Here is a 26395-nt window from a genome sequence, read left to right as displayed (position 1 = left end):
TTGCAGTGCTGAACTGGGATGAGTCGGTCATTCTAAGTCCCAAGTTCAAGGTCTGACTTTCATGCATGTGCTTGTGGCAGAAACTACTAGTTCCTAACTAGCAGCCATTCTCCCATGCCTTTAGAGTGACTAATTTATTAGAGTCTGAAGGATTTCCCTGCCCAATTCTACTTCCTCCCTCCGACCCCCGACTTTAAAAAATCTATCCCCGACTTTAAAAAATCTATCTCAGTTCAATAAACACTTATTGAGCAGATATGTTGTGTGTGGATTTCACTAGGCTAGGGGAAGGGAAGAATAGTCTTCCTGCCTTTCGGGGGAGGTAATAACAGAGGGGAATTCAGAAGGGGTAGTGGAGGAGGGAGACAGTGAATGCCTCTCTAGGGGTCCTGAGACTAAGTGAATGACCCGGGCTTTGGTAGTTCGTCCTACTAACCCCCACTCCTAAATGTGCCCTCAGGAAGAGAGGCCCAGGGGGTCCTTGGAGAAGTGGGTCTTTGAATTGCAGGGGGTGTACAATGGCAGCCATGGTGGGGTACTGCTGAGTTCTCTCTTCTAGAATGAACTTGTCACTCCGTTGCACACGGTGCAGTCAGCCGACATCCTCCAGCTGCAGTGACTTCGGGATCCATCCCAGTTTTTGTTAGTTTTTAAGAGCAATGTTAGGCTCACTGCATTGAGCAGAAAGCACACTTTCCCATATTCCTCCTTCCCAACACATGCATAGCCACCCCCACTATCAAAATCCCAGACCACAGGGGTACATTTGTTATCATCAGTGACCCTACATTGACACATCATTATCACCCAGAATCTATAGTTTACACTGGGGTTCACTCGTGGTGTTGTACATTCTGTGGGTTTGGGTAAACGTATAATGACATGCAGCCACCATTATAGTATCACAGAGAAGTGATACTATAAAAAGGCCCTAAAAGCCCTCTGTGCTCCACCTGTTCATCCTCCCCTTCCCCAGAATCCCTGACAACCACTGATTTTTTTACTGCCTCCATAGTTTTGCCTTTGCCAGATGTCATATGTTTGGACTCATACAGAAGGCAGGCTTTTCAGATTGGCTTTTCTCAATTAGTAATAAGCATTTAAGGTTCCTCCAAGTCTTTTCAAGGATTGATAGCTCATTTCTTTTTAGCACTAAATAATATTCTATATTATATGGATATTCCAGTTTATCCATTCCCCTACTGAAGGACCTCTTGGCTGCTTGGGAGTCCAAAGTTTTAGCAATTATGAATAAAGCTGCTGTAAACATCCATGTGCAGGGTTTTGTGTGGCTATCACCCCACCTTTTGGGCTGAAACCACCCTCTTCTGGGGCAGCTCCCAACTAATGACCAAGCATGAAAAAGGGACCAGGGCCTGGGCATTTCTGCCCAATACCAAACTTCCCCAGTGGGCAGTCTTGGCCCCAGAGCTTGGCCAAGACTTTGTGAGGTCTGCATTAAGGTCTGCAGCCCTCCCTGCCTCTCTTTCTCCTCCCCTTTTATCTTTCACAAGCCATAGCCTCCAATCAGCCACTTGCACATCTAACTCTTTCTCAGTGTCTGCTTCCTGGAAGACCCAACTCACAAGTTCTACCTCTAAAATCAATCCACCCAACTCTCTCCATTATCACAACCTCCAAGCCCCCATTCCTCTCACCTGGATGGCTGCATGGCCCCTAGTTTGTCTCTCTGCTTCCTCTCCTATAGCTACACAACCCAGTCTCCGCACAACTACCAGAAAAATCTTCTACAAACACAAACCATGTGATGTCACTTCACCTGCTTAAAGCCTTCAAATGCGTTAGAATCAAGCCCATTCCCTTCCTGCAGCCTGTAAAGCCCTACATAAGGTCGCCCTGCTTCCTCTTCAGCTTCCTCGCTCTCCCAGAGTTCCCTCGGCTCCAACCCACTGGCCTTCTCTCTGTTGCTGGAACACACCAAGCTTACTTCTACCTCAGGGCTTTTGCACTAGCTCTCCCTCCACCTAGAACACTCAGTCTTTCCCCAGATTTCTTCATGGATGGTTTCTCAAGTCATTCAGATCTCAACTCAATTACGGGCTTTTCTGACGACCTTTTCTCCCAACTCCCTTCTCACACACACACCTCCTATAACTTTCTATTATATTACTTTTTAAATATTCTTTGTATTTTGCATTACTATTATAAATTAACTTGCTTATTTAGTTACTCATTTGTTTACAGTGAAGAAAATATAAACTCCCCAATAGAATATAAACTGTGAGTTTATCTTGTTTTCAGTTCTCCACAGTGCCTGGCATAATGCCTGGCACAAGGTCGATCTCAAAACATATTTTGAATGAATGACTATATTTGTCCCTTTCAGGCTGAATTCCCTTAACTTGAGAATGGAATGAAAGTGAAGAAATAAAAAGCTTCAGAGATATGACACTTTAGAAGGAAAGTGTGGAGACTGTTGCAGTCTTATAGAATTCCCCTGAGAATCCTTCTCTGTCCATCTCTTGAGGAATTCTGTTAGGATTAAAGGGGGGGGTCTCTCCCAGAACCCTACAGAGGTGGGTTTCAGGACTGCTGTCAGCCTCTAGCAGCCGCCAGTGCTGCCTGTGCGGAAATTAGTTCCATGAACATTAACCAAGAATCTAGCCTGTGTGGGACCCCATTCTGGATGCTGGAGATAGAGACAAATCAAGAACGAAGGATGGGGGGGCATCCCAGGCAGAGGACAGCATGAACAAAGGCAGAGAGAGGCAGTATTCTGGTGTGTCGGGGAGTTAGGCACAGTTTGACATTGCTCCAGGCAATGAGGGGTAGGAGGTGAGGCTGAAAGAGTGAGCAGTGTCTGGATTACCAGGTCTTACAGACCCAGAGAAGCCAACAGAATAAGACCCAACATTATTGGGACTTTCCATGTACTATTATCCCCCATTTTACAGACTGGGAAACTGAGGCACAAAGAGAATGTCAAGGCTGGAGAGTTTACTTTCCTTGTAATTTAGGTCACACAACTGGTAACAAGTAGAGGCAGGGATTGAACAGGGCCTCTGGCTCCTGAATCCATGCCCTTGACCAGTAGGCAATACTGCCTCTTAAAGAGCTTGGGCTTTATTCCATAAGGAATGAGGAGCCGCTGATGGATCTATGAGCAGGAGACTGACATGTTCACATCACAGGTTTAAAGAGTCATTCTAGATTAGTTAAAACAAGATTAAACTCCAGCCGTGGACCAGTTATCCAATTGTTTACAACTCTCATGGGACAGCTCACATCAAGGGGGCACCATTTGGTACCCAAGCCACAGTGGCCCTGCTACTCTTGGCAGCAGCCCAAGAGGACTCCCCCAGCATCCTCTGTCCTTCCCTAGATTTTCTATGACAGATTTTCCTCGGGATGTCGTGTGTGTGTGTTTCTGTCTTCACAGAACACATGCAGGTGCTCCAGGAGTCCCTGGGGCTCCAGTACCTTCAGGACTTCGTGGGCCCCCTACTGCCTGCCTTTGCCTTCAGGGGGCCTGGCCCACCTCTCTGACGGGGAGATGCTTCCTCCAAGCTGAGCTGGCTGGTTGGTTTTCCAGGTCTCTGCTCCAACGAATACTAACACATCCACACATACACTGCTCTGGGAGTTCATCACGTACAGAGCTTGCATTTGTTCTCCCTCCTTTACAGCAGGTAATCCTTGACTCCCAGAGATGGGTGAGCAGGGCAGCCATCAATCTGGGGCTGGGGATGGGGTGGGATTGTGGAGCATGTGCCCAGGGACTACAGGGCTGTTGTTCTGGTCTCTTCCCACCAGCAGCCCTTGGCAGAGACCACATCGTAGCCATGGTGGGCCAGAGCTCCAGTTTGAGCCTTCTCTTCACCTCAAGAACGCAGGCTTAGAAGGGAGACAGGCCTGTGTGTGACCTTAGCCAGTGACTTCCATGAGCCGAAGCCCCTCTCCTCTAACCCAGGCTGCAGCATGAACATCCACAGCCTTCTGAGCACCCTTCCAGACCTGGCAAACCACACTGGTCAGGGCATGCTTTGTGGAAAATTGGACCTGGGCCTGGATTGTGAAGGATGGTAGATTTTTTTTAAAGTTTTTAATTGCAAAGTTAATATGCAACAAAATATATATAGACATTTTTGACAGGAGAAAGAAAAAGGCTCCTCCACCACCCCCACACCACAGCCCACTCCCATGCCTGCTCTTCCTTCCGGTGCCTGGTCCATATGCCCATCAGGGCATTGCCACCCTGTTGTGCGCTGCACTGGGAGAAGGGTCTTTTCTGGGATCCTTGATGTTCTGTGCCCCCAAGGATTCAGAGGAGGGCACTCTGCTACCTTTTGAGATCACAGGAAGATTTTTTTTTTTAATGGGGGTAAAGGGGAGTCAACTCTGCTCCTTCAGGAGGTTGGGGGCAGGAAGTAACAGTGAGGTGGCCATAGTCTAAAGCGGTCAAAATCTCCCGCGCCCAACACCTGCCTCTTTTCTTCCTCTCTTCACGCCGGCCCCAGGACCACTCAGATGTGCCCGAGCTTGAATGGCGCTCCAACGCATATAACTAGCTCGATCTTGGAACAGTGACCCGACCTCAGTGGGCCTCAGTTTCCTCGCTTGGATTTCGAGCGTGTCCACGGCGAGGCTTAATTGCAACCGAGCTTGTAGCTCCCTGAACATAGAGGCTGCCCCCCGCCAGGTAGTTGCCGGCTTTACGGCTCCGGAAGAGGGCCAGAGCACAGGAAAGGCGGAGGGGGGCCGCCTAGGTGTCCCGCCACGCGGCCACCAGGTCGCCGCCCTCTGCGCCGAGACAGCAGCGGGACCAAGCTCTTGGCGCCGCCCCGCGCCCTTCGCAGCATCCCGGGCGGTGCCCCCACCTCCGCGCCCGGCACGGAACGGGTGCGGGGCTGGGCCAGGGCCGGCCCGGGGGAGCCGGCGGGGCGGGGCCGCCGCGCCCGCCCCCCTCCCTCCGCCGCCCGCCGCCCGCCGCCTTCTCCTCCTCACGCCTCTCGGGCTCAGAGCGGCGGCAGCAGCGGCCGCGGCAACACCTCCGGCTGCGGCTCGGCTCCTCCCGCCCGCTCCCTGGCCCCGCTCGGCCCCGCGCGCCCGGGCCCCGCGCCCCGACCCCGCCGCCTCGCCTGCCGGGGGCCTCGGGCGCCCCGCCGCCCGCCTCACGCTGAAGTTCCTGGCCGTGCTGCTGGCCGCGGGCATGCTGGCGTTCCTCGGTGCCGTCATCTGCATCATCGCCAGCGTGCCCCTGGCGGCCAGCCCGGCGCGGGCGCTGCCCGGCGGCGCCGACAACGCCTCGGCCGCCTCGGGCGCCGCCGCGTCCCCGGGCCCGCAGCGCAGCCTAAGCGCCCTGCACCGCGCGGGCAGCTCGGCCGGGCCCCCCGCGCTGCCTGGGGCGCCGGCGGCCAGCGCGCACCCGCTGCCGCCGGTGCCACTCTTCAGCCGCTTCCTGTGCACGCCGCTGGCGGCCGCCTGCCCGTCGGGGGCCGAGCAGGGGGACGCGGCGCCCAGCGAGCGCGACGAGCTGCTGCTGCTGCAGAGCACGGCCGAGCAGCTGCGCCAGACGGCGCTGCAGCAGGAGGCGCGCATCCGCGCCGACCAGGACACCATCCGCGAGCTCACCGGCAAGCTGGGCCGCTGCGAGAGCGGCCTGCCGCGCGGCCTCCAGGACGCCGGGCCCCGCCGCGACGCCATGGCCGACGGGCCTGGGGACTCGCCCGCGCTCATCCTGGAGCTGGAGGACGCGGTGCGCACCCTCCGGGACCGCATCGACCGCATCGAGGTGAGCCCCGCGCCGGCCGAGCGCCGTCGGGGACAAACGGGGCGTTGGAGAGGCCGCTCGACGGAGTCCCGGGTCGGCCGCCGGGTTGCGGGGCCCCGGAGAGGCCCCCGCGGTTCTCCGAGCCCTGGGGCTCCCGTCTGTGTAACTGCATAAAGGGGTGATCGGCCCTTCCTGGCGGGAGAGAAGGGGGGATCCTGGTAGCGCTAGCGCGCGCAGGCTAAAATCAGACACTGTAACTGAGGCGCAGGGGCCACCCTTTTCCTCTGGACACCTCTGTAAGCCTCGGTTCCCGCGTCTATAAAGTGGGTATGACAGCGTCCACTTGTGAGGATTGATTAAAATGTAGGTATGCGAAAAATGCTTGGCCCGTATCAGGACCTCATTAAATGTCCGTTTAATTTCCTTCTTCCAGACACCCCAAAACAGCACCAGCCCTACACTCACTCCCCATGTTCACGAGATAGGACGTGCTGTCCACGGGACTCAGGGCCCTCCTCTCCTGCCGCAGAGCGGAGATCACAGTGTCCCATAAGCCAAACCCGGGTGCCCACCTCCGTCTCCCACCCGAGCTGGGACCACAGACGCTACAGCAGGAGCTCAGAGTGCTGCCGGCCCAGACACCGCAGCTCTGGGGTGGGGGCTGAGTGGGGAATAGACGCCACCCGGGTTCCTCCGCTTCCACTCACCTTTCTCAGACTTCCCTGGCTCAGGTTCGGGATCAGACTAAAGGGGTCAGACAGGGGAAGTCAGCTCCTAGCTGTCATGTGATCCCGGACCAGTCAGTTCTCTTTTGAAGTGTCCAAATCCCCACCTCCCTGTGAGAACCTCTCTGGTCCTCTGGAGGGGGAGCAGGACAGACGAGGCAGGACAGGCATTCAGGAGACACTGGCCACCCTCAGCCAACCGCAATTTCCAGATTGTAGGGAAGGGGGTTAGCAACAAAGTGGATCTGTAGGAGAGGGGGAAAAAAATGCCAAAACTCCAGGTGGCCCTTTCATTACCTCCCCCGAAACTGAGTGCAGATGGCAAAGGCAGAGCGGGGAGAGGCTAGAAGGGGGAGAGGTAGGGACTTCCCCCTCCCTTGGCTTTTTCAGTTATATCTCTAGCCAGGCAGCATGAGCGATGCTCACGGGGAAGGCTGGCCATGCCCATGGCCCAGTGACCCTCCAACGTGTCTGTGCTGGTGTCAGCACCCGCCCTGCAGGGTATTGGAGTGCAGCCAGGCAGCTATCACAGCCAACCCTCTCACCTTACGGGTGAGAAACCCAGGGCTCAGGGACCTCCCAGCTGCGTTTCAGAGGCAGGAGCCTCTACCCGGCCAGCACCCCTTTTCACAGGAGGATTTCTAGGATGAGCCAAGAACATAAATATTTGGGAGATGCTGGAAATTAGCAGTAAAGGGAAGTCTCAGTTTCCTTACCTGTAAAATGGGAATAATAAAAGGACCTAGCTTGTTGGGGTGTTAGGGTGATTGAGGGAGTTCATCTTTGTGAAGGACTCAAAAACAGTGTCTGGCAAAGATACATTCAATCAATCTGAGTGATTGCTATTTTTATCATTAAACTATAATATTGCTTATTTTTTAAATAGCCAAAAATAAAAATGGAAACAAACCTTCCTTTTAGGAAATAGATTTTATTAACATAAAAAAAATTGGTTTTCAATAAACATGCTCTTGCCTACCCTAGCCCCTGCCTGCCCCTGCACACACATGGTACTCATGCTCCTCCCACACCAAGGGCCGGCAGGGCGGGGCTTGCCCTGGGCCTGTGCCCCCAGCACCTCTCCACTTGGCATGATGGGCTCCCCTCCAGTTAGCCTGATGAGGTTGGGGGATCCTGGTGGCAGGATTTGGCACCAGGTCAGCCTCCCAGGCTGGGGGAGCCCTGGCTTCCCTACACACACCCCTCCTGCCTTCTGAGTGCAGTTGACATGGAAAGAGAAAGGCAGGGTTTGTCTGGTAGCAGCCAGAGCCAGTCTTTTTGGAGTCTTTGGGAGGGGCTGGGGCCCGGAGCCAGCAGATATGGGGTCTAACTACTGGTCTCAGTGGACCCCATTCACTCTTCGGCCACTGTCAAGTTTCTCCCCTTCTCTTCTCTTCCAATATCCTCAAAAGGATGCCACGTATCTCCATGCCCTTGGCTTCTAGACACCTCTCACCTGCCCCTCCCCCCTCCCTGTTTCTCTGTCCCCTTTCAGAGTCCTGCTTTAACATCTGTGCCCCTTTTAGCTCTCCGATCACTTTATCTGGGTGAACTCAGCCACACCCTGAGGGGTCCAATACCCATTCCTATGGTGCCCCAAACCAGCTTTGCCTCCAGCCCAAGTTTCTCTCCCAAAGCTCCAGACCGTAGATCCAGTGGCTCCCTGAGCACTTCCCTCTGGATCGTCCACCAGCCTCCCAACTTCAGTGTGTTCAAATGTGAACTCAGGTCCTCTGCCAACCTGCTTCTCACGTGTGCTCTGAGAAGCCATGAGTGGCTACTTTTCCCCGCTTTTCCAGTTGACCTCATCGATCTGTGGATGTTTGCAGCAGCCTCCTCGCTGGTCTCCTATCCCCAAGCATAACTGCCCCCACACTCATCCTCCTCCAGGCAGCCCCAGGGATCTTCTTAAGCTCATCCTGGGGTCCCCCTGTGGTGCCTTTTCGGATCTGGCCCATCTTCCAGTTCCTTCTTGCCTCTGCCTAGATTACCCCTAGCATATCCATACTTATCACTGGACAGTCTGCTTTGAGGACACCTCCTCCCAGAGGCCTCCCTGATCACACTCTGTCCCCTTCCTACCCGTATCTGTGCTCCTATAATCCTCAGCACATCCCTGCCCCTCTCCACCTGGCACATGTCTGCATCACCCTCTCCCTCACCCTGCCAGTCAACCACCAAAGGAGAGGAAAGTTCACTCTGGCCCAGCCCTTCCCCCACACCTCAAACGGGGAGCACATTTGAGGGTTAGGAGAAATTCTTTTCTGGAAGTTTTCTTTCCAGTATTTTCATTTTTGTTTTTATTGTAATTGCTGTTAATTGAAAAAAAGCAAAAAGGCATTTTGGGGGAAAAATCTCACTTAATCCCACCATTTTATCCATTTTTGAAGCCCCCTTTTGGTCCTTTCTCCAAATGTAGACATTGCTCCAGAGTTGCCAGCATCGCTGATGGCCATAGTATCCTGGGGTCAGGCCCTTGACCATTGCCTGTTGCTAGAGATATAGTTTGTTTCTAATTATTTTTCTTCTAGATGCTCATTGCAGGATCTGTTTCATGCAGCTAGTTGTTTGTTTGGTTGGTTTTTAAGTTTGTTGAATTATTTCTTTAGGCTAAATTCCCAGGAGTAGTATTTCTGGGTCAGAGGATATTGACTTTTTATGACTGTGGCCAAGAACCACTTTCCAAAAAGGTTGGACTATTTATGTGGCAACTAGCCATGTATGCATGTTCCACTGTTCCATTTTTGCATTAATTGATTACATGTATAAAATGAAACTTCAAGATTGATTTAAGAGCAATTCTTTAACATAAACCACATCCTTAACCCCTCCTGGCAAGCTGGTCATCTCCTCCCATCTTGGTGTGGGAGCCATGGTAAGTAACACCCTGATGATGGCCACAGAGAACCTGGACTTAGTCACGGCTGTAGCTCACATCTAACGAGCACTTACCATGTGCTGGGCACTGTGCGTCAATCTGATTTAATCCTCATAAAACTGTTTTGAGGAAGGTATAGTACTGTTCTATCCTCCTTTAACAGATGAAGAAACCAAGGGTCAGAGAGGTTAAGAAACTGGCCCCAGTCACACAGCAGTGGAGCATCTGGCTCCAGTCCTTATTCTTCATCAACTCTATATCCCTCTGGAGGCATGGCTGTCACCTACCTTCAGGAGAGTGAGAAAGGCATGTGAGAACAGTGCCCCCTGCTGGATGTGTCTCACCCAGAGAGAAGGTGAGGAGGGACAGTCCTCAGGGGCTTGTCCTGGTGGCTGGCAAGACAATCCCGAGGCTCACGCGGAAGCTTTGCTGATAACAATAAATAATAAGTGTCGTTAGGCACTTACTACACATGTATTAGCTTTTTCAATCCTTGGCCCTATGACGTAGGCTGTACCCATTCCATCCTGCAGATAAGGAAATAGAGGCACAGCGTCTGGAGGAACCAGCCAGGCAAACCACAGCCCCCTGGCACACTGCCCCAGTGTTGGTTCCCCTCTATAAAATGATACAGTGGGCCAGATGCTCCCTAAAGACCTTTCATCTCTAAATACTCTGAAACAGGAAGGCTGGGTGACATAAAATTGACTTCTTCTTGCTTGTAACTTTAGGTTAATCACTTCCCTCTCTGGGCCTCAGTTTCCTTATCGGCAAAAATGGTTGGAAGGAGGGGCTAGATTTGGTCCACGCCCTTTGAGCTCTAAATATTTGAGTTCTTGAGCTGATGCTTCCTGATCAGGAATTGTGTGTCGCTGGGGTGTAGCCCCTGCTCTTCAGTTTCTCAGAGACTTCTGCAGATAAATACAGTGGCTTAGAGCATCTATTGGTGCCTTTTCTAAAGTTTCTTGGTTGCTTTTACTTGTCTCTTACATTGCTGCCCATTCTGGAACCTTCTGATTCCCCTGACTGCCTCTTTGGGGGCCCGCAAAATGTGGTGAGAGAGCTTTTGGCCACTGACGTTTTTGAGGATGTGAAACCTCAGTGCCCTCAGCCACCTGTGGAACCTGATGGCTCCACTCCCTGTGGCTGGTCCCCCATCCCCACAGTGGGAAGCTCCTAACCCCTGCTTCCACCAGAGTAGCCCCTTTGCTCTAGTGAGAATCCTTGTTAATCCCCAGCTCAGCCATCTGCTCACTGCAACCTCAGAACATTCCTTCTCTCTGATCCTCGGTTTCCCCGTCTGTCAAAAGGGAAGAGGGACAGGACACCCAGGAGACCCCATCATCCTGTGCCCTTGAGGCCTCTTATGCATTGGCAGGCCTTCCCCCCAGAGAGGGGACATTTTTACCTGTTCCAAGCCTTGCAGGAGCTGCCTGGGTAACAGGGAAGGACCTGTGGGGCCTTTTTTTTTAAGTGTATCTTACGCTCAATATACATAAGAGCTCGCATATTTTATAAAAGACACAAATCTTAAGTGTACAGCTCAGTGAAAATGTATGTACGGAAACACCCATGAAACCACCACCCAGATCAAGAATGAGAACATTCCCAGTGCCCCAGAAGGCTCCTCTGTGACCCTGCCAAAGTTCACTGGTTTCCCAAAGTAGTTCCCCAGAGGTACAAGTATGCTGGCTTCTGTCACCATAGATCAGTTTTGTCTGTGTCTGAATTTCATTCAAATGGATTCAGATAGCTGTTCCCCTTTCTGTCTGGTGTTTCTGTTCAACAGTCTGACAGTCGATCACTGTGCATGTGTTGGCGGTTTATTTTTCAGTGCTGTGTAGTGTTTTCATGTGTGTATGTGCCTTCACGTATTTACCCGTTCCGCAAAAGTGGGCCATTTGGGTTGTTTCTGGTATGGGGTTATTACAAATGCAGCTGCTATGAGTATTCCTGTGCTATCTTTTGTATGCTACGGGCCCTCATTTCTCCCAGATGTATCCCTCAGAGTGGGAGGCCTGGGTCCTGGGAGAGGGTATATTTAGTGTTAGGAGGTATTGCCGACCCGTTCTTCCAAAGTGGCAGTAGGTGTTCACATGCCCACCTGTGTGTGAAGCTGGCCAACCCCAGACGGTCATTTAAAAATAAACTCCCCATTCTTGCAGGCATGTGGTGGACCCATTGTGGTTTAAATTTGTATTTCTCTGATGACTAATGATCTTAAGCACCTTTTCTTATGTTTATTGGCCATTTTGAGAAGTCCTTGCCTGTGGAAAGTGGAATGAGGTCAGGGGTTGGCACTGCTTGCCGAGTGAGAATGTGAAGGGACTTCCCCAGGCGCATGTCCCTGAGGGGATTAAGGCCACCAACCCAAAGAATAGGCAGTTATGTGTCCCCACACACCCCTCATTTGACTCCAGGGGAAGCTGAGGCTCAGAGAGACTTATTAACTCTTCCAAGGCCACACAGCACAGCAGAAGCTGAGCCAAATTTTTCTATTAAAATGGGCTGAGGGTGGGGTCATCTTTGTTGCGGATTTTTGGTCAGGGCCCAGAAGGTGTGTGGGTAGGCAGGGTGTGAGAGGGAATTCTGTGGTCTCCTCAACAGAGCAACTTGGCGGGGAGTACTTGGAGAGGTGAGGGGGCCTGGGGCGGGGGATGTCCTGTCACTTACACTGGGCTCCAGGGCCCAGGAGGGCGGATGGAACACACCCTTCTCCCTTCCTCCTCACCCTCCCCTCTGCTGCACGGAGGTCCATTGGTCTTCATTACAGCTGCACATGGGCACTGGGGGGCCAAGACAGAAGGTGGATCTGGCCCTGGCTGCTCCTTTCCTGCTCCTTCACATCAGGGTTAGATGGAGACAGAACAGCCTGCTGGACCGGCTTCTGGAGAGGAAGGCGGGGAGCAGAAAAGACCCCCTGAGAGGCCCTCCCTGACTCGCCCCACCCTCTGCCGCCTCAGAGCCCATGGCTCCTTGCCAGGACTCATGCTGTCTCCGCCTGCCTCGCCACCAGCTGAGAGCGACGCAGGGGGCGGGCACGGGCCTCAATCTCCTCTGCAGCCTGACACTTAGTAAGAGGCAGCAGGGCTGTGTGCCCTCTGTGCCAGCCTGTTTTAAGGGCCTTACAATTTGATTTAGTCTCACAACAAACAGGAGACTCTTACTATCCCTGTCTCGCAGGTGAGGAAACAGGCTCAGAGAGGGTAAGAACCTGGCCCAGCTCACTCGGCTGGGATGCCCACCTACATGACCTGGCTCCAGGGCTGGAGCTGTTACTACCCACCATGCTCTCCTGCCTCTCTGCAATAGCAAATAACAGGATCAGTTATGATCACTGATCAGCCACTTGCTATCTGCCAGATTTTACATATATTCTACCATTTTGTCATTAGATTCCAAAGTGGATACTATTATCCCCATTTTACAGTTGAGGAAACTGAGGGTCAGAGGAGCTGAGCAGCTTCCCCGGGGTCAAAAATCTAAAGAGTGGGGAGCCTGGAAATAATGTGTCTCACGCCTGTACCTGGGACATCACGGTGCCACACACAGCACGTGTGGACGGCTGGGTGCGTGGGTGAGTGAACAGTGAATGGGTGCTGTGCGCGCCCCCAGGGAAGCCCTCTCCCTCTCTCGGAGCATCTTAGCTCAGGCATCAGGAATGCTTCCACCTGGAAGGGGAGCAGACGTCGGCCAGAGGAGGTGGGGTGGGCAGGAGGAGTGATCTTGGCAGAAGGAACAGCACATGCAGAGGCCCTAGGGTAACAGGGAGTCGGGGGCAAATGGGGGCTTCCAGAGGGAATGAAGTGTAGCCGTGGAGGAGGGATCCGAGGGGCAGGGACTCGTCTGTGGGAGGACGGGGTTAGTGAAGGTTATAAGTAGCGCGGTTGAATTTGCGGTCAGGTGTCTGTCCTGGCTGCTGTGGAGAAGGGCCAGAGTAGGGGCCCAGGTAATGGTGGCCTGGACTGCGTTGGTGGGGTGGGGGTGGCAAAGAGGCAGGCTGCAGTTAAGATTAGGGGTCAGATTCTACCCCCAGAGACTCTGCTTTTGGATTTTTCCTGTTTTTTAAAGAAAATCTTTGTGAAGTATCTCAGACAGACACAGGGGGATAAAGAATACCACCCAGGCCCCCACTCAGGCTCAAAACCAGAACATCTGCAACGAGCTGATGCCCCTCAGAGCCTCCCCACTCCAGCCCCAGCCACGCACCCCCAGGAGAGGGCCACCACTGTCCTGCTTTGTGTTTCTCTCCCCTCGCATTTCTTCTTGCTTTTACAAATACACGAGCCAATTTTGATTCTTCGCCACTTGCTGTAAATGGTATCTAACTATTCTTCTGTGACTTGCTTGTTTTCTCAAGATAATGATTCAACAAAAAGATGTATGGCTGGGGGTGGAGAAAGGTGGGCCCCTTCAAGAGCTATTTGAGTAGCGTTACTAATAACTGACACTTACATAGCACTTCGGGTGCCAACTCTAAGGCATTCTATCTGTGACTCATTTAATTTTCACTACAGGGCTATGAGACATTATTGTACCCTCTTTGCTGATGGGGAAACTGAGGCACAACAGCTTTCTATGAGGTCACTGGGCTCGTGGAGCCAGGCTATGAGCCCCAGCAGATTCACATAGGACTTGGGGGATGTTCAGAAGGGGGGATGTGGGGGGACCCAACCCCCACCACAACCGCCAAGCCTGTTCTCTTTCCATTCTCCCCCGCTGCCCCTGGAGCGGGGCCCTGCACTGCCTGTGTGTGTGCATGCATGGGCACAGAGGATGGGACCCTGACCCTGAAGTCCACCAAAGGACTTCCCTCTCTCTACCCACCACAGGAAAGGAGCTGCCCCACCAGGGATTGAGGTGGTTGGGTCTCCCCTGCAGCCTTCCCACCTCAGAGGCCTCCTATCCGGGTCCCTCTGTGAGCTGCCCCACGCCTTGGTCTGAGAGCCTGCCTGCCAGCCCCTCTAGCCTTTGCTTGGCCACTAGAACCTCTTCTGATGGCCTTCGAGGCCAGCAGTACAGCCAGCAGTGTGCCCACTTGGCAGAGCAGCAAACTGAGACCCACACTGTCAGGGTAGGACCAAAGAACGGGACAGGTTCTGGAATCAACAGGGCTTGGGCTGGGGTCCTGGCTCTGTGACTCGCAGCTGTGTGACCTCAGGCAGGTGCCTTCACCTAAGCCTCAGTCCCCTCATGTGTATAGTGGGCCTTCTTACTTCCCCAGGTTGTTGAGAAGGGTCGTGAAATGTTTGTGCAGTGCTTCCTGGGCGCAGGACCTGGCACTCAGTGCGTGACAATGACAGCTGCCGCTGTTAGCATCCTCCTCAGTGAGTGCTAATGAGCCCAGCACATTAGCACCAAGCTGGGCCAAGAACCCGGGCTGTGACTCCAGCCCCCACACACTTATACCAAACCCCGCCCTGCACGCACAGCACCATGGGCCATGGGTTCTTAGCCCCATTTCCTGCCTCATCAGGACCTGAGTGTGGGTGCTGGCATCATTTTCTCCCTACCAGCTCGGGCTAGGGGCCCACTTGGCCTCAGGCCGGGAGCCCACACAGCCCAGCCTGTGCCTGCAGCAGATGGGGAATGGGGGTGTCTTGTTCTTCTGATTCAGACCTGGGCTGGGGAGGGGCCCACGCAATCCGGTGAGCCCACCTCCCCCGGGGCCTTCCTTTTGGCAGTGGGGCTGGTGGCTCTCACAAAAGAACAGCTTGGGCGCCCGCCCCCCTCAGCCTGCGCGTTTTTCCTGGTTTCTCCTCACCACAGCGTCTGTGTAAATAGCACTCGAAGTCCTGTTCCTTTCTGGCAGGTCTCTCTCTCTCTCAGGGAGGAGGATGCTTTGCTGGAGAGCTCCAGAGGTGTCAGCTCTGCCCAGCCCCTCACTGTAGAAAACTCAAAAGGCTTTCTGCCTCAGTTTCTCCAGCTGTGAAATGGGAACACTAAGAGTACCAGCCAAAACATTACACACCAGCCCTGGACAGAACCTGCCAGACTCCCAGTACACGTTCGTTGCCTGGAACTGGTATTGCGATCCCCATTTTGCATATGGGAACCTGAGGCTCACCTAGGGTCACTTGGCCTGGGTGGTGGGCTTTTCTGGGCCCTGAGTCTCCTTCCTTCCTCCCACCAAGTGACCTCACAGGCCCCTTCCTCTTCCCTGTGAGCAGCAGGAGCTCCCAGCCCGTGTGAACTTCTCAGCTGCCCCGGCCCCTGCTCCTGCGGTGCCCACCACCCTGCATTCCAAGATGGACGAGCTGGAGGGGCAGCTGCTGGCCAAGGTGCTGGCACTGGAGAAGGAGCGTGTGGCCCTCAGTCACAGCAGCTACCAGCAGCGGCAGGAGGTGGAGAAGGAGCTGGACGCCTTGCAGGACCGCATAGCTGAACTGGAGCATGGTGGGTCCCAGATCCTCAAGAGGGCACAGCGGGCCAGACCTTGGTCCTCAGACGGGTCCTCAGGGAGGCAGGTTTGCTTGAAAAACATTTTCATGCTCTCCAGAAGCTGAAGTTAGATGGATGGTCAGGAGGAGGTTGCGAAACACATGAGGGAGAGAATCATTAGGGGATATCATTATTGTTATTATTAATAACATCTTCTCGCCATATGTTCTTGGACTGGGCTAAGTTCTTGAAACATCAGCTGGTTTAATCTTCACAAACTGTACGGGGTTGGTACTGTTATCTTCCTCATAGATGAGGAGACTGAGGCTCGGAGAAGTCAAATGACTTTCCCAAGGTCATACAACCAGTAAGGAGTGGATCTCTACCTCAAACCAGTTCTGACTCCAAATTCTATGCATTTATTCACCCCACAGGCACCTTCAAGGAATCAGAATATTGTCATTTGTTTTACACCTCAGCCTGGCACTGCCAGGGGTCAGAGACACATGACATAATGGACAGGATCCAGGTATGAGTATCAGGAGACCTGGATCCTGGTTCCACAGCTATCTTGCTTCATGACTTTGGAAGTTCACTTCCTTTCCCCAGGCCTCATTTTCCTGATCTGAAAAGCAGGGATTTAAGGCTCATGAGCTCTCAGGGACCTTTATCTGTGAAACCTATGAGGACCACTCTGAAGAGGTTTATAAACAAGTTGGAGATACCAGGGGAAACCATGAGCAGTTAGCTTGGACTAGCTTAGGTGCAGAAACAGGAGTTCCAAGGAAAAGAAATCCAGGAGGCTTCCTGGAGGAGGTAGACCTCAAGCTAATCCTTGAAAGCAGAGGTAGATTTTGGAGTAGAGAAGCCGTAGCAGGGGCACAGCTAATGGGAGGCATGGCCTGGTGGGTTCCAGGGCCAACATCACATCCTGTCTGGAGCACAAGGACAAGAAAGAGAAACTCATCCCTACTCAGTCCTACCACCGGTCCCTTTACACTGTGATAAGGATCTGAAGGGACTGCAGGAAATGGCCCCCAAGAGGCTGCCGGACAGAGAGGAGGGAGGACACTAGGCTGGATATCTGTGTGCCTGTGGGCAAGTTGTGTCCCTTCTCAGAACTCAACCTCCTCATCTATGAAATGGGTTTAAAGAGACAGTCACTGAGCCCTTCCTCTTACCAGGATGCATCACATCAACCTTCGCTCAGAGCCCAGGCCAGCCCTGGGAACCCTATATGCACCGTTCCCAGCCCCAGCCCATTTCCCCCAGCCCTCAGCATCCAGCTGGGGAAGGGGAACTCCTACCCTGAAGGGGAGTGGCAGGGTGTTATCCCCTCCCCTTGGAGGTGTTGACTCCCCAGTCTATCCCCTGCAGAAAGCCCTCTGATATTCAAGACATAGAATCCCCAAAACTCTGAGCTAAAAGACACCTTGTTGTTGAGGAATCCCAAGATTGGCTTACTCAAATCCTAGCTCTGCCGCTTACTAGCTGTGTAGCCTTGAGAAAAATACTTAATCTCTCTGTGCCAAGGTTTCCCCATTTGTAAAACAAGGATTATAAGTGTCTGCCTCATAGGGTTGTTATAAGGATGAATGAGATAATGTATGTAAAAGCACTTAGAACAAACACACCTGCCATGTGGAAAGCACTGTAGAGTGCTTGTTGATAGACAAAGAACTCTAAAAAATGGTAATAGTGATAGCTAACATTTGTTGAGCATTTTACATGGCCCTGGCATTTACATAGCTCATCTCAACCCTCACACAACCCTAGTGGGGAGGAAATAATATCACCCCATTTTACGGAGGAAACTGAGGCCCAGGGAGGTCAAGTCGAACTTGTTGAAGGTCACATGCTGGGAGTCGGCAGAGGCCTCTCAGGTCCAGAGCCCTTGCGCTTTGACCACGCCCCTCACCAGCGCAGAGCGAGGAAGCCGAGAAGGCACCCGGCACATATCGGCTGTTCTGCCCTCATTCTGGCGCATGTGCTACCCGCCCGCCTCGTCAGTGTCCGCTGACTCCCACTGTGTCTGCCTTACCCACCGCCACAGGGTCCTCGGCCTACAGCCCCCCAGATGCCTTCAAGATCAGCATCCCCATCCGCAACAACTACATGTATGCCCGCGTACGGAAGGCGCTGCCCGAGCTCTACGCCTTCACTGTCTGCTTGTGGCTGCGGTCCCGGTCGGGCAGCACTGGCCAGGGCACCCCCTTCTCCTACTCTGTGCCTGGGCAGGCCAATGAGATGGTGCTACTGGAGGCAGGCCACGACCCCATGGAGCTGCTGATCAATGACAAGGTAGGCAGGGCCGGGCAGAGTGGGAAGGACGTGGGGACAGGGCCACGGTTGCCCTTTCAGGAGCCCCAGCGCTGTGCTGGGCCCCAGACACGTGCACCCTCTCTGTTCTCCTGCTCAGCGTACTCAGCACACATGAAATGCCTGCTGTGTGCCAAGCTGGCTTCTGGGAATACAAAGACCAGCCAGACCTGGGGCTGAAGAGGGGCTGTGCCCAAGAGAGGCTGTAAGTGGTGGTGTCCCCATTTACAGAGTAGGCATGTGGGGTTCGAAGAGATTAAGTGACTTCCCCAGTGACCCAGCTGTAGGAGTGGGGCTGGAAGGGCCCTGCTCATTCTCCCGGACAAAGAGGAAGGCGAGTAAGGTCCAAGGATCTAGCTGGGGAGAAGTGCTGGTGGACTCCCCACCTTCTCCCCTGCAGCCCGCCCCTTTGCCCCACCCCGCCCAGTGGAGAATGGAATGGCACTATGTCAGGCTGTGGGCCTGAATGCTGGATCTGAATCCTAATTCTGCCACTTACCCACTGCAGAACCATAGATGGTCACTTACCCTCCCCGTGCCTCAGTTCCTTCATCTGTAAAGCAGGAATGATAATAGTCTCTACCTTGTAGGGTTGTGGTGAGAAATAAGCACCTTAAACACATGTAAAGTGCTTTAAGCAAATAGCATTTCATAAGCCTCAGTAAATGTGACCCATCTTTATTATTCCAAAACCTGTGTTAATGTGCATTTTACTCATATTACTATTCTTGGCCATCCCAATAGCACTGGGAGGTAGGCACCCTTATTATCACCATTTTGCAAACGGAGACGCTGAGGCTCAGAAGCTGGTGAAGGGTGATGATATGACTCAGGGCCTTGGGCTCCAGAAGCCATCTCTTAACTGCTCCACTGTTCTGCCCTTGGGCCATCTTCCCCATGCCCTGGCCTCCTGTTGTGTGCCAAGCTGGGCCTAGCTACAGGGCGGGACAAGGACCTCAGGGGAGTGATGTGCTGGGACCGGGCGACTGAGCAGGGAGGAAGAGGAGCATCTTACCACCCTCATTCCTCGCCAGATGTCCTCCCCTGCCTTCCATATTGCTTTGGGACTTGCAGGAAGAAGGTCTTTTGAGACCCCCCCTGGAAATGCAGACACCACATTTTGCACCCATTTGTGACCAGCCCACAGACCCATAAAACTGCTAGGAGTGTTGACACTCATCAAAACCCAGCTCAGCAGGAGGTGTCTTTCATGGGTGTCCTAGAGGAGGAGAAAGGAGATAGGTCCCGGAAGCAGTGAGTTTCTCCTGTAGCACAAAAGGTCCTACGAAGTCCTGGGTAGCCGGACTACATCTAGATCCTGTTACCTGTCCCGCTCATTCATCCCCTGGCGGCCATCTTTGGCCTTGCCCGTGGTCAGCACTCAGTTCTGCGTGGAAAGGCTTCAGCACCCTGGACAGGGCAAAGAGCAGCCATATACCGAGTTACCGCAGGAGTCCTTTTGAGGGTCATCCTCACAGGGTACGCTCAGGTCCCCTTTCATTCCAGTCACTGAGCCTTGACACCTCCTGTGTCCCCGCTCAGTTTGACTTTCAATGAAATGGTCAGAGTCCACTGTCCTTCCAGATGTATTTAGGTACCACGTCCACTGTCCCCACAGCCCCTCTTTCTCTGGGCCTTCACAGCCTCTGTACCTCCCAAACGGCCCATGTTATTTTGTCTTGTAATATTGTCCTTAAAATCTTCCTCTCCTGTGCAGACTCAGCTAATTTAAGGCAAGACTAGGTGTGTATCCCCAGTGTCCTAAACAAGGCCTGGCGCCAAGTAGGCTTCAGAGAATGTTGCATTAAATTGTGATCTCAGAAAATTTAGGAGATGAAAGAGCCCTTTGAGAGTCCCAAATCCACAGACAGCAAGTACCTTTCATCTCACAGGCTAACTCTAATCAATCAGCAGTGGCTTCCCAGAGCAGTGTGAGGAGAAAGATTCTGAGGCTGAGTCCAGGCTCGTGATTGATTAGCCATGTCTGCCTTGGATGGAGAAAGCAGAAGTGGCTGTGTACTTGCCATCCCTTGCCTGACCTCCTCACTTTACAGATGAAGAAACTGGAGCCCAGGGAGGAAAAAGCAGCCTCCCCAGTGCCCCATGGACAGTTGGCAGAACCAGAGCCAGGGCCTCGCCACTGAGCCCTAGGCTTGTTCCGCCACTGCCAGTACTTCTTGAACTCAGTCGTATGCCGGGCACTATGTGAGGTCTTCAGGGACTGTGAGAAACAGCTCCTACCCCACGTGACCTTAAAGGCCTGTTAGAGAGTGAATAAACTACTTGGAAGCTACTGTAAACAAGCCCTGAATGGTCCTGTGATCTGAATGAAACTGCCTGGTCTGGCTGTAGGGAAAGAGGAGAGGGTGGTCAGAAAGGCACTGGGCTGGGAGGAAGGGCAGGACCAAGCCTTGATCCGCTCCTGGAGGGAAGGACGTGGGTCTCTCTGTCCCCCACCTCACTGTCCCAGCTGTGGGCTTCGAGGTGCTCTGACCTGGGGTTGGGGACCCTGTGTCCAGGTGGCCCAGCTACCTCTGAGCCTAAAGGACCATGCCTGGCACCACATCTGCATCGCTTGGACCACAAGGGACGGCCTGTGGTCTGCCTACCAGGATGGGACGCTGCGGGGCTCCGGCGAAAACCTGGCCGCCTGGCACCCCATCAAGCCTCATGGGATCCTCATCCTGGGCCAGGAGCAGGTAAGGCACAGGTGTACAGGGCCCACGGCCCAAGTGAATACTGCCCCCACCCAAGCACCTGAGGAGGAGGGGTGGACAGAGGGCCCCTGAAAGCGCAGCAGCGATCGCTCAGTCCAATCCAGCCATTCCAGATGAGTGAACTGAGAGCCAGTGAGAGCAGAGGCCTGCACAGGGGTGGGGCTCCAGCAGGCGTGGGGGACAGCCTGACCGGATCTACCTGCCTGTCCGTTCTGCTCCCTCACTCCTTGTCTCTCTCTTTTCTCTGCTGCTCTCGGCCCAGGATACCCTGGGTGGCCGGTTCGATGCCACCCAAGCCTTCGTGGGCGACATTGCCCAGTTTAACCTGTGGGACCACGCTCTGACACCTGCCCAGGTCCTGAGCATTGCCAACTGCACTGGGCCGCTGCTGGGCAACGTCCTTCCCTGGGAAGACAAGCTGGTGGAGGCCTTTGGGGGTGCGACAAAGGCTACCTTTGATGTCTGTAAGGGGAAGACCAAGGCGTGAGGAGCCTCTCCTCCAGGGCCCCTCCCTTGCCTGCCACCCTGGGGACCTTATCGGGAGGGGCTCCACATTCCCTCCTCAGCCGACCCACATGCTGGCCTCCTTCCTGCCCCACTCCTGGCTAACCCCCCCCACCTATACCCGCACCTCCAGAACATTGTCCTCTGACCGCACTTGGAAGGGGACAAGGAGCTCAAGTAACAGGTCAAGCCTGGGGTGAGTCCAGGGTCTGGTGGCGGGTAGGTAGCAGTACCCACAGCTTTGACCACCCTGCTGGCATTACGTTGGAGCCGTCTCTCTTCCCAACCCCGCCCTGTCCCACCAACCATGTCTGATTCTACTAATCTCAATGGCATCTCCCACGGAGTTCTGTGTTTGGGGAAAGGCCCACTGTCTCAGTGGCAGGGGTGGTGCCTGTGCCCCACTGCCGTGTAGCAGGCCTGGCCCCTGCCCATTCCGGGCCGCAGCAGGCTGTAGAGCCAGCCCCTGGGCTGGGGAGGGGGTAACAGATGGAGGTGGCACAGACTCCCTCCTCCATCTTTCCACCAGCTGCCGGGGAGGGCAGTGGGAACCTGTTGGGGCCTCTCCCAGCCGCCACGCTGTCCCCCCCAGCCCACACCCTCTCTGTCCCTCCTCTTTCCTCATTTCTTTGTGTACAATGGTTTGAATGTTGGCTCCATGCCTGGCCCAACCCCACCTCAGTTCCCAGGACAGTCCCTTCCCGGCTCCAGCTTAGAGGGTTAGGAATCAAGACCCTGGGAGGCTAAAGGGCTGTGTCACCTCTTGTGCCCACCCACAGCTGTGCCCACTGGCATGGTCACCTCTCCTCCTTCATGCCCAGGGTAGGCACATTACCTATCCCCTGTGCATGGCCCTGCAGCCTCTGAGGAAGGGAGAGACTGAGAGGGCAGGGAGAAGTGTGGAGCAGTGTACAGAGCACTGGGTGAGGAGGAGGAGCCCTCGGGTCCTGGCCAGCCCTGCTTCTAAGCTGCTCTGTGGCCTTCGGTAAGTCCCTGCCCTCTCTGGGCTGGCCTTCCCCATTTATGAGGGGAAGCTCTTGTTTTGGTCATTTCTGAGAGCTCTCCAGATCTAACTTAAGATGGTCTGTGATCCCCAGTGGATAGGGTGGGGCAAGCCTGAGAACCGGCCAGTTGACCAAGGGGCATGGGTCCTGGGACTGGACAGCAGTTGGGATCTGTCTTGGCATAGGTGAAGGGCGAGGGCAAGGGGCAAGGGCAAGGGCAAGGGTCAAGGCAGATCAACCTTATGCACAGATTATAAAAATCAGCTCTTCTAGATCCCTTCATCCTGGTACCCTTGCCTGTCTGAAGGTGTCTCAAAGGGCTGGTAGCTTCCTGGTCACTACTCTTGAGTCCTCACCAGCTTCCCCAAGAGAGTGCAAGAATGTCAGAGCCTAGAAAAGCCACCCAGTCCGACCCCTTGCTTACACAGATGGGGAAGAGCTCAGAGAGGGCAAGTGACTTGCACAGGGTCACATGGCATAATGAGTCAGAGTCTGGACTAGAACCCGGGGCTTCCGACTTCCTCTTTAGTGCTCTTCCCCAGCTTCCTCCCACTTCCCCACCACCCCACCCACCCTACTGTCTGGTCATGAAGGTCTTAAGTCCAACCTATACCTAAGAGGATGGATATTTGAGAGGTCACAGTGCTTTCCAGCATGACCACCGGAACATCTTCCTTTATGAAACATGCAAACATCTTGGCATCCCCTGACCCCCTGGGGTTGGGGGAGAAGTGTGAGCCCCAGTCCCTCTGGCAGGGATGGAGAACTAAGAATGCGGGCATCCCCCATCCCCCCGCCAGTCACCTACAAGGTGTCCAGGCAGCTGAGGCTACCTGACTCGAGTGGGTACTGGTGCCTTTTGCCTCCCTTTTTACTCCCTCTCCCCACCCACTGTGGCCCCTTCACCCTGCACATGGCGCAGAGCTGCAGTCTGTGGGCCCCATGCCGTGGGGTGTCTCCAAGACTTGCCTCTGGCTCCCAGATCTCTGTCTCCATTTCGAGAGCACAAATAGACCATTCAGCACCTCAGGCTCAACTCTCCCTAGAAGGAGTGATGGCGTGTTTCAGCCCGAACCTGCTGAGATCAAGGTTGCCCTGGTAACAGCCAATGACATCAGCCCAAGTGCTGGGTCAAAGCGTCTCATAATGACATAGGCTGTTGCTGGGGTGACGGCAGAATTCGGAACTTAGATTTCGGGGACACTGGGCTTAATTGGGTTTCTGCTATTGTTTTGAAGGAAGCAGGTTTTATGGAGGCCTTGAGGAAAAGAAAGTGTCTCAGGAGGGAGGTGACAGAACCTGTCTGATCACTGGAGCCCACCCAGGCACCACTCCAAGTCCTTTATGCTTTGTCATGGTAATGATGAGACCTCTGACCTCCCAGCCTGGTTCCTGTGCTGAGTCACCCTGGACAGCCCTCCAGAGGAAACAGGCACAAACTAGAGATGTTGGGGTGTAGGCTCGGAGTCTGGGCCATTTCCATTCCAGGAAGATGAAACCCCCAAGTCCCCACCCCTCCTCCATCCATTGATCTTCCTTGTATGTTTGCTGAATACCTGCCATTTGGACTCCAGCTTTGACCTTCCTCGGCTGCTCCCGGGCACAGCCAGTGAGAGCAGAAGGGGAGCTGCTCCTGCTGATAATATGCTGGAGCCTGTGTGTGTTTCATCCTTTTTAAGTGTCAGGCACTGTGCTGGGCATCTTATGAGCATCAGTCATCTCGTTTATCCTCACAACAAAGTTATAAGCTAGGATAATCCTTAGTCCCATTATAAAAGTGAGGAAACCAGCACAGAGAGGTTAAGTAAACTGCCCAATGTCTGTCAGCCAGCAAGTGACAGAGCCCAGAGTTCAAATCAACACGTTATATCCTGAGCCTGCCCCTCACTCTCTGTGGAGTGCGATTTGAGCATCTTTGCTCCTGGAGGATTTGGGCTTGAAGGGATGCGCCTGACCCCATTCACCACCTTCATGGGGTTTGAGGTGGGGAAGCAGAGGCATAGGACAGGCCAGCCCCAGGGCCAGGGTCCCCTTGGGTGAGGGAGCGGGAGGGGCCTCAGCCCCTCAGGGACCGCGTCCCTTTACCTGTGCTCACCGCCTCAGCCCCTCTAACCGGCTGGAGTTCCCAGAGAGGGGAGAGGGAGCCCCAGGAGGGACAAGGGAGGGACACTGACGTTTCTCAGACTCCTGCTTTGGGCCAAACCCTGCTCCAGGTGCGTCGCAGCTCTTACCTGCCAGGTCCTCCCACCTCTGTGGCATGCTGTGCTCCAGTCAGCATCCCAAGGGCACAGATCACTCTGCCACAACTGTGATGACCTAGAACCACAGATTTGGGCAGGAAGGGCTCTTGGGGGGCGCTGAAGCCCTCGATTTACAGATGAGGATACCGGGGCCATGGAGGGTGGTCAGCCCATAGGGCCACCCAGCCGGGCGACCTGTACCCAGCTCTCAGACTCTGTGTCCAGTGCTCTCCAAGATGCAGTGGCCTCTCCCCTCAGAACTGGGTCCCTCCTCTCCTACATTTCCCAGCACCCTCGCTCCCTCCCAGAGAGGTCATTCTCATTACCCACTTTGTCTGAGCTGCCTGCCACCCAACCCCCCCTCCCCGCTCCCCCTGACCCTGCTGGGTGGGGAAGGGGCTCACATGGGCCCAGGCTGACGAGTGAGTGAGCATGTTCAGGCTCTCGGACACTGTGAAATTAGTGCACCCTACTGGCAAACCCCCTTCCTTCTCCTTGCCCAATTTTGTACATAAAGTGACGTGAGATGCAACATGTGCGTATGTGTGTGTGTGTGCGCGTGTGATATATGTCATAGTTTTTGTTACTTTTCTGTTTTTGTAAATTTGAATGTTCAAAATAAACGATGTTTACTCTGAGGTTCTTCTTGTAAGGGTGGTGCTACCCTTGGGGGTGCCGGGCAGGAAGGGAGGCGGCTGCCTAGGTCAGGGAAGCAGGCAAAGATGGACTAGGTGCAGCCACGGTGCCCCAAAGCCTCACCAACCCCACCTGTGCCCACTCCCAAACCTGCCAGGTCCTGCCACGTCCCAGATGTGGACCCGCCCATTGCCCAGGGTTTATGCGGGAAGGACATAAAGAACACAAGTCCCACATGGAAAGTGTCCCAGTTCCGGTAACTGAGCTTTGGCCTCATTCCTAACTCCGCATCCCCACCTCGTGCCCCAGTTCTGGGAACCAGGTCCCTGACCTGTTCCCTGAGACCCAATCTGCCCGACTCACTTGCCTGGACCCCCAAAGTGTTGCCTCATTTAGGGTTGTGGGGAGGTGGGGGTGTGGGGGAAAGGGAGGGGCCCTACTGTATTCCAACCCTTCCCTCCCCAGGGTCTACCTGGATGCGTCTGACTTATTTGGCCTCTAGGCTGGACTCTCAGCATCAGGGTCTGCTAGCCCCATTCCGGACCCCCCGTCTCCTCCCCTCCTTGATCTAGACCCCTGCCCTCTCTGTCCATACCACCTGAGGGCAGAGCCTCCACCCTCCTGCTCCATCACTTTTGTCACTGCTCTTAGTTGGGCTTTGTCTTCAGACAGCCCCTATGAAATGTCAGGGAACTAGTCAGGGGCTTGGGTGTCACACCATCAGGACAAGCCTTCCCAGATATATTTCCAGAGCTTCCCAAACTTCCAACAGAAGTGAATTCACCCAGTGAGACCAGGGAGTATAGCTGGAAGCAGCACTTCAGACAGGAAGACCATATTTAAGTGTACTGAGTTACCTGAAAAATCCACGTGCTGTCTTCATTCTACTCCAGAGTGAATCCACATTTGTTTTAAAATCCTATTTTTAATTACTTACCGCTGAGCAAAATTAAGCTTCAGGCAGATATGCTTTGTTTATCCTCTTTTGCACTGATTTACTTACAAACACCTTCTTTCCCTCTGTCCTATTCAGCTGGCAATGTCCAGACCTGGTTAAATCTCACCAGCCACCTGCTTCATGCCAGCACCTGTACAGCTGAATGCTGATGCAGAAAAGCGCAGGACTCTGATGTGTGTTGATTATCACTTTAAATTCATGGCTGGAGATCTCCAAGGGGTGTTTCTCCCCACGCCGAGATCTTAGAATACTTGCCTTGTGTGAGCGTTTGCTCACCAAAATAGCTAAAAATCAGATCCTCT

At 53.9% G+C, this 26395-nt stretch overlaps 1 protein-coding gene across 1 annotated transcript; it reads left to right on the top strand.

Moving 5' to 3' along the window:
* The first annotated feature begins 4985 nt into the window (after window positions 1–4985).
* Window positions 4986–25137, top strand: NPTXR (neuronal pentraxin receptor). Its single transcript, XM_037006152.2, has 5 exons — window positions 4986–5752; window positions 15505–15730; window positions 17769–18016; window positions 20554–20733; window positions 21014–25137. Exons 1-5 carry the CDS (start codon window positions 5171–5173, stop codon window positions 21236–21238), a joined length of 1461 nt encoding a protein of 486 aa, XP_036862047.2. The 5' UTR covers window positions 4986–5170; the 3' UTR covers window positions 21239–25137.
* Window positions 25138–26395: the final 1258 nt, after the last annotated feature.

Source organism: Manis javanica, chromosome 10 (assembly GCF_040802235.1).
Source record: "Manis javanica isolate MJ-LG chromosome 10, MJ_LKY, whole genome shotgun sequence".
In the NCBI taxonomy this organism is placed as follows: Eukaryota; Metazoa; Chordata; class Mammalia; order Pholidota; family Manidae; genus Manis; species Manis javanica.
This window is presented reverse-complemented; position numbering and strand designations above follow the sequence as displayed.

What these genes read in the sequence shown, in the direction of transcription:
- NPTXR (XM_037006152.2), top strand. Translation starts at nt 5,171, where the DNA reads ATGCTGGCGTTCCTCGGTGCCGTCATCTGCATCATCGCCAGCGTGCCC. An exon ending in ACCGCATCGACCGCATCGAG is followed by an intron (nt 5,753 to 15,504) that starts GTGAGCCCCGCG and finishes CCCTGTGAGCAG; the next exon opens with CAGGAGCTCCCAGCCCGTGT. An exon ending in CATAGCTGAACTGGAGCATG is followed by an intron (nt 15,731 to 17,768) that starts GTGGGTCCCAGA and finishes CCACCGCCACAG; the next exon opens with GGTCCTCGGCCTACAGCCCC.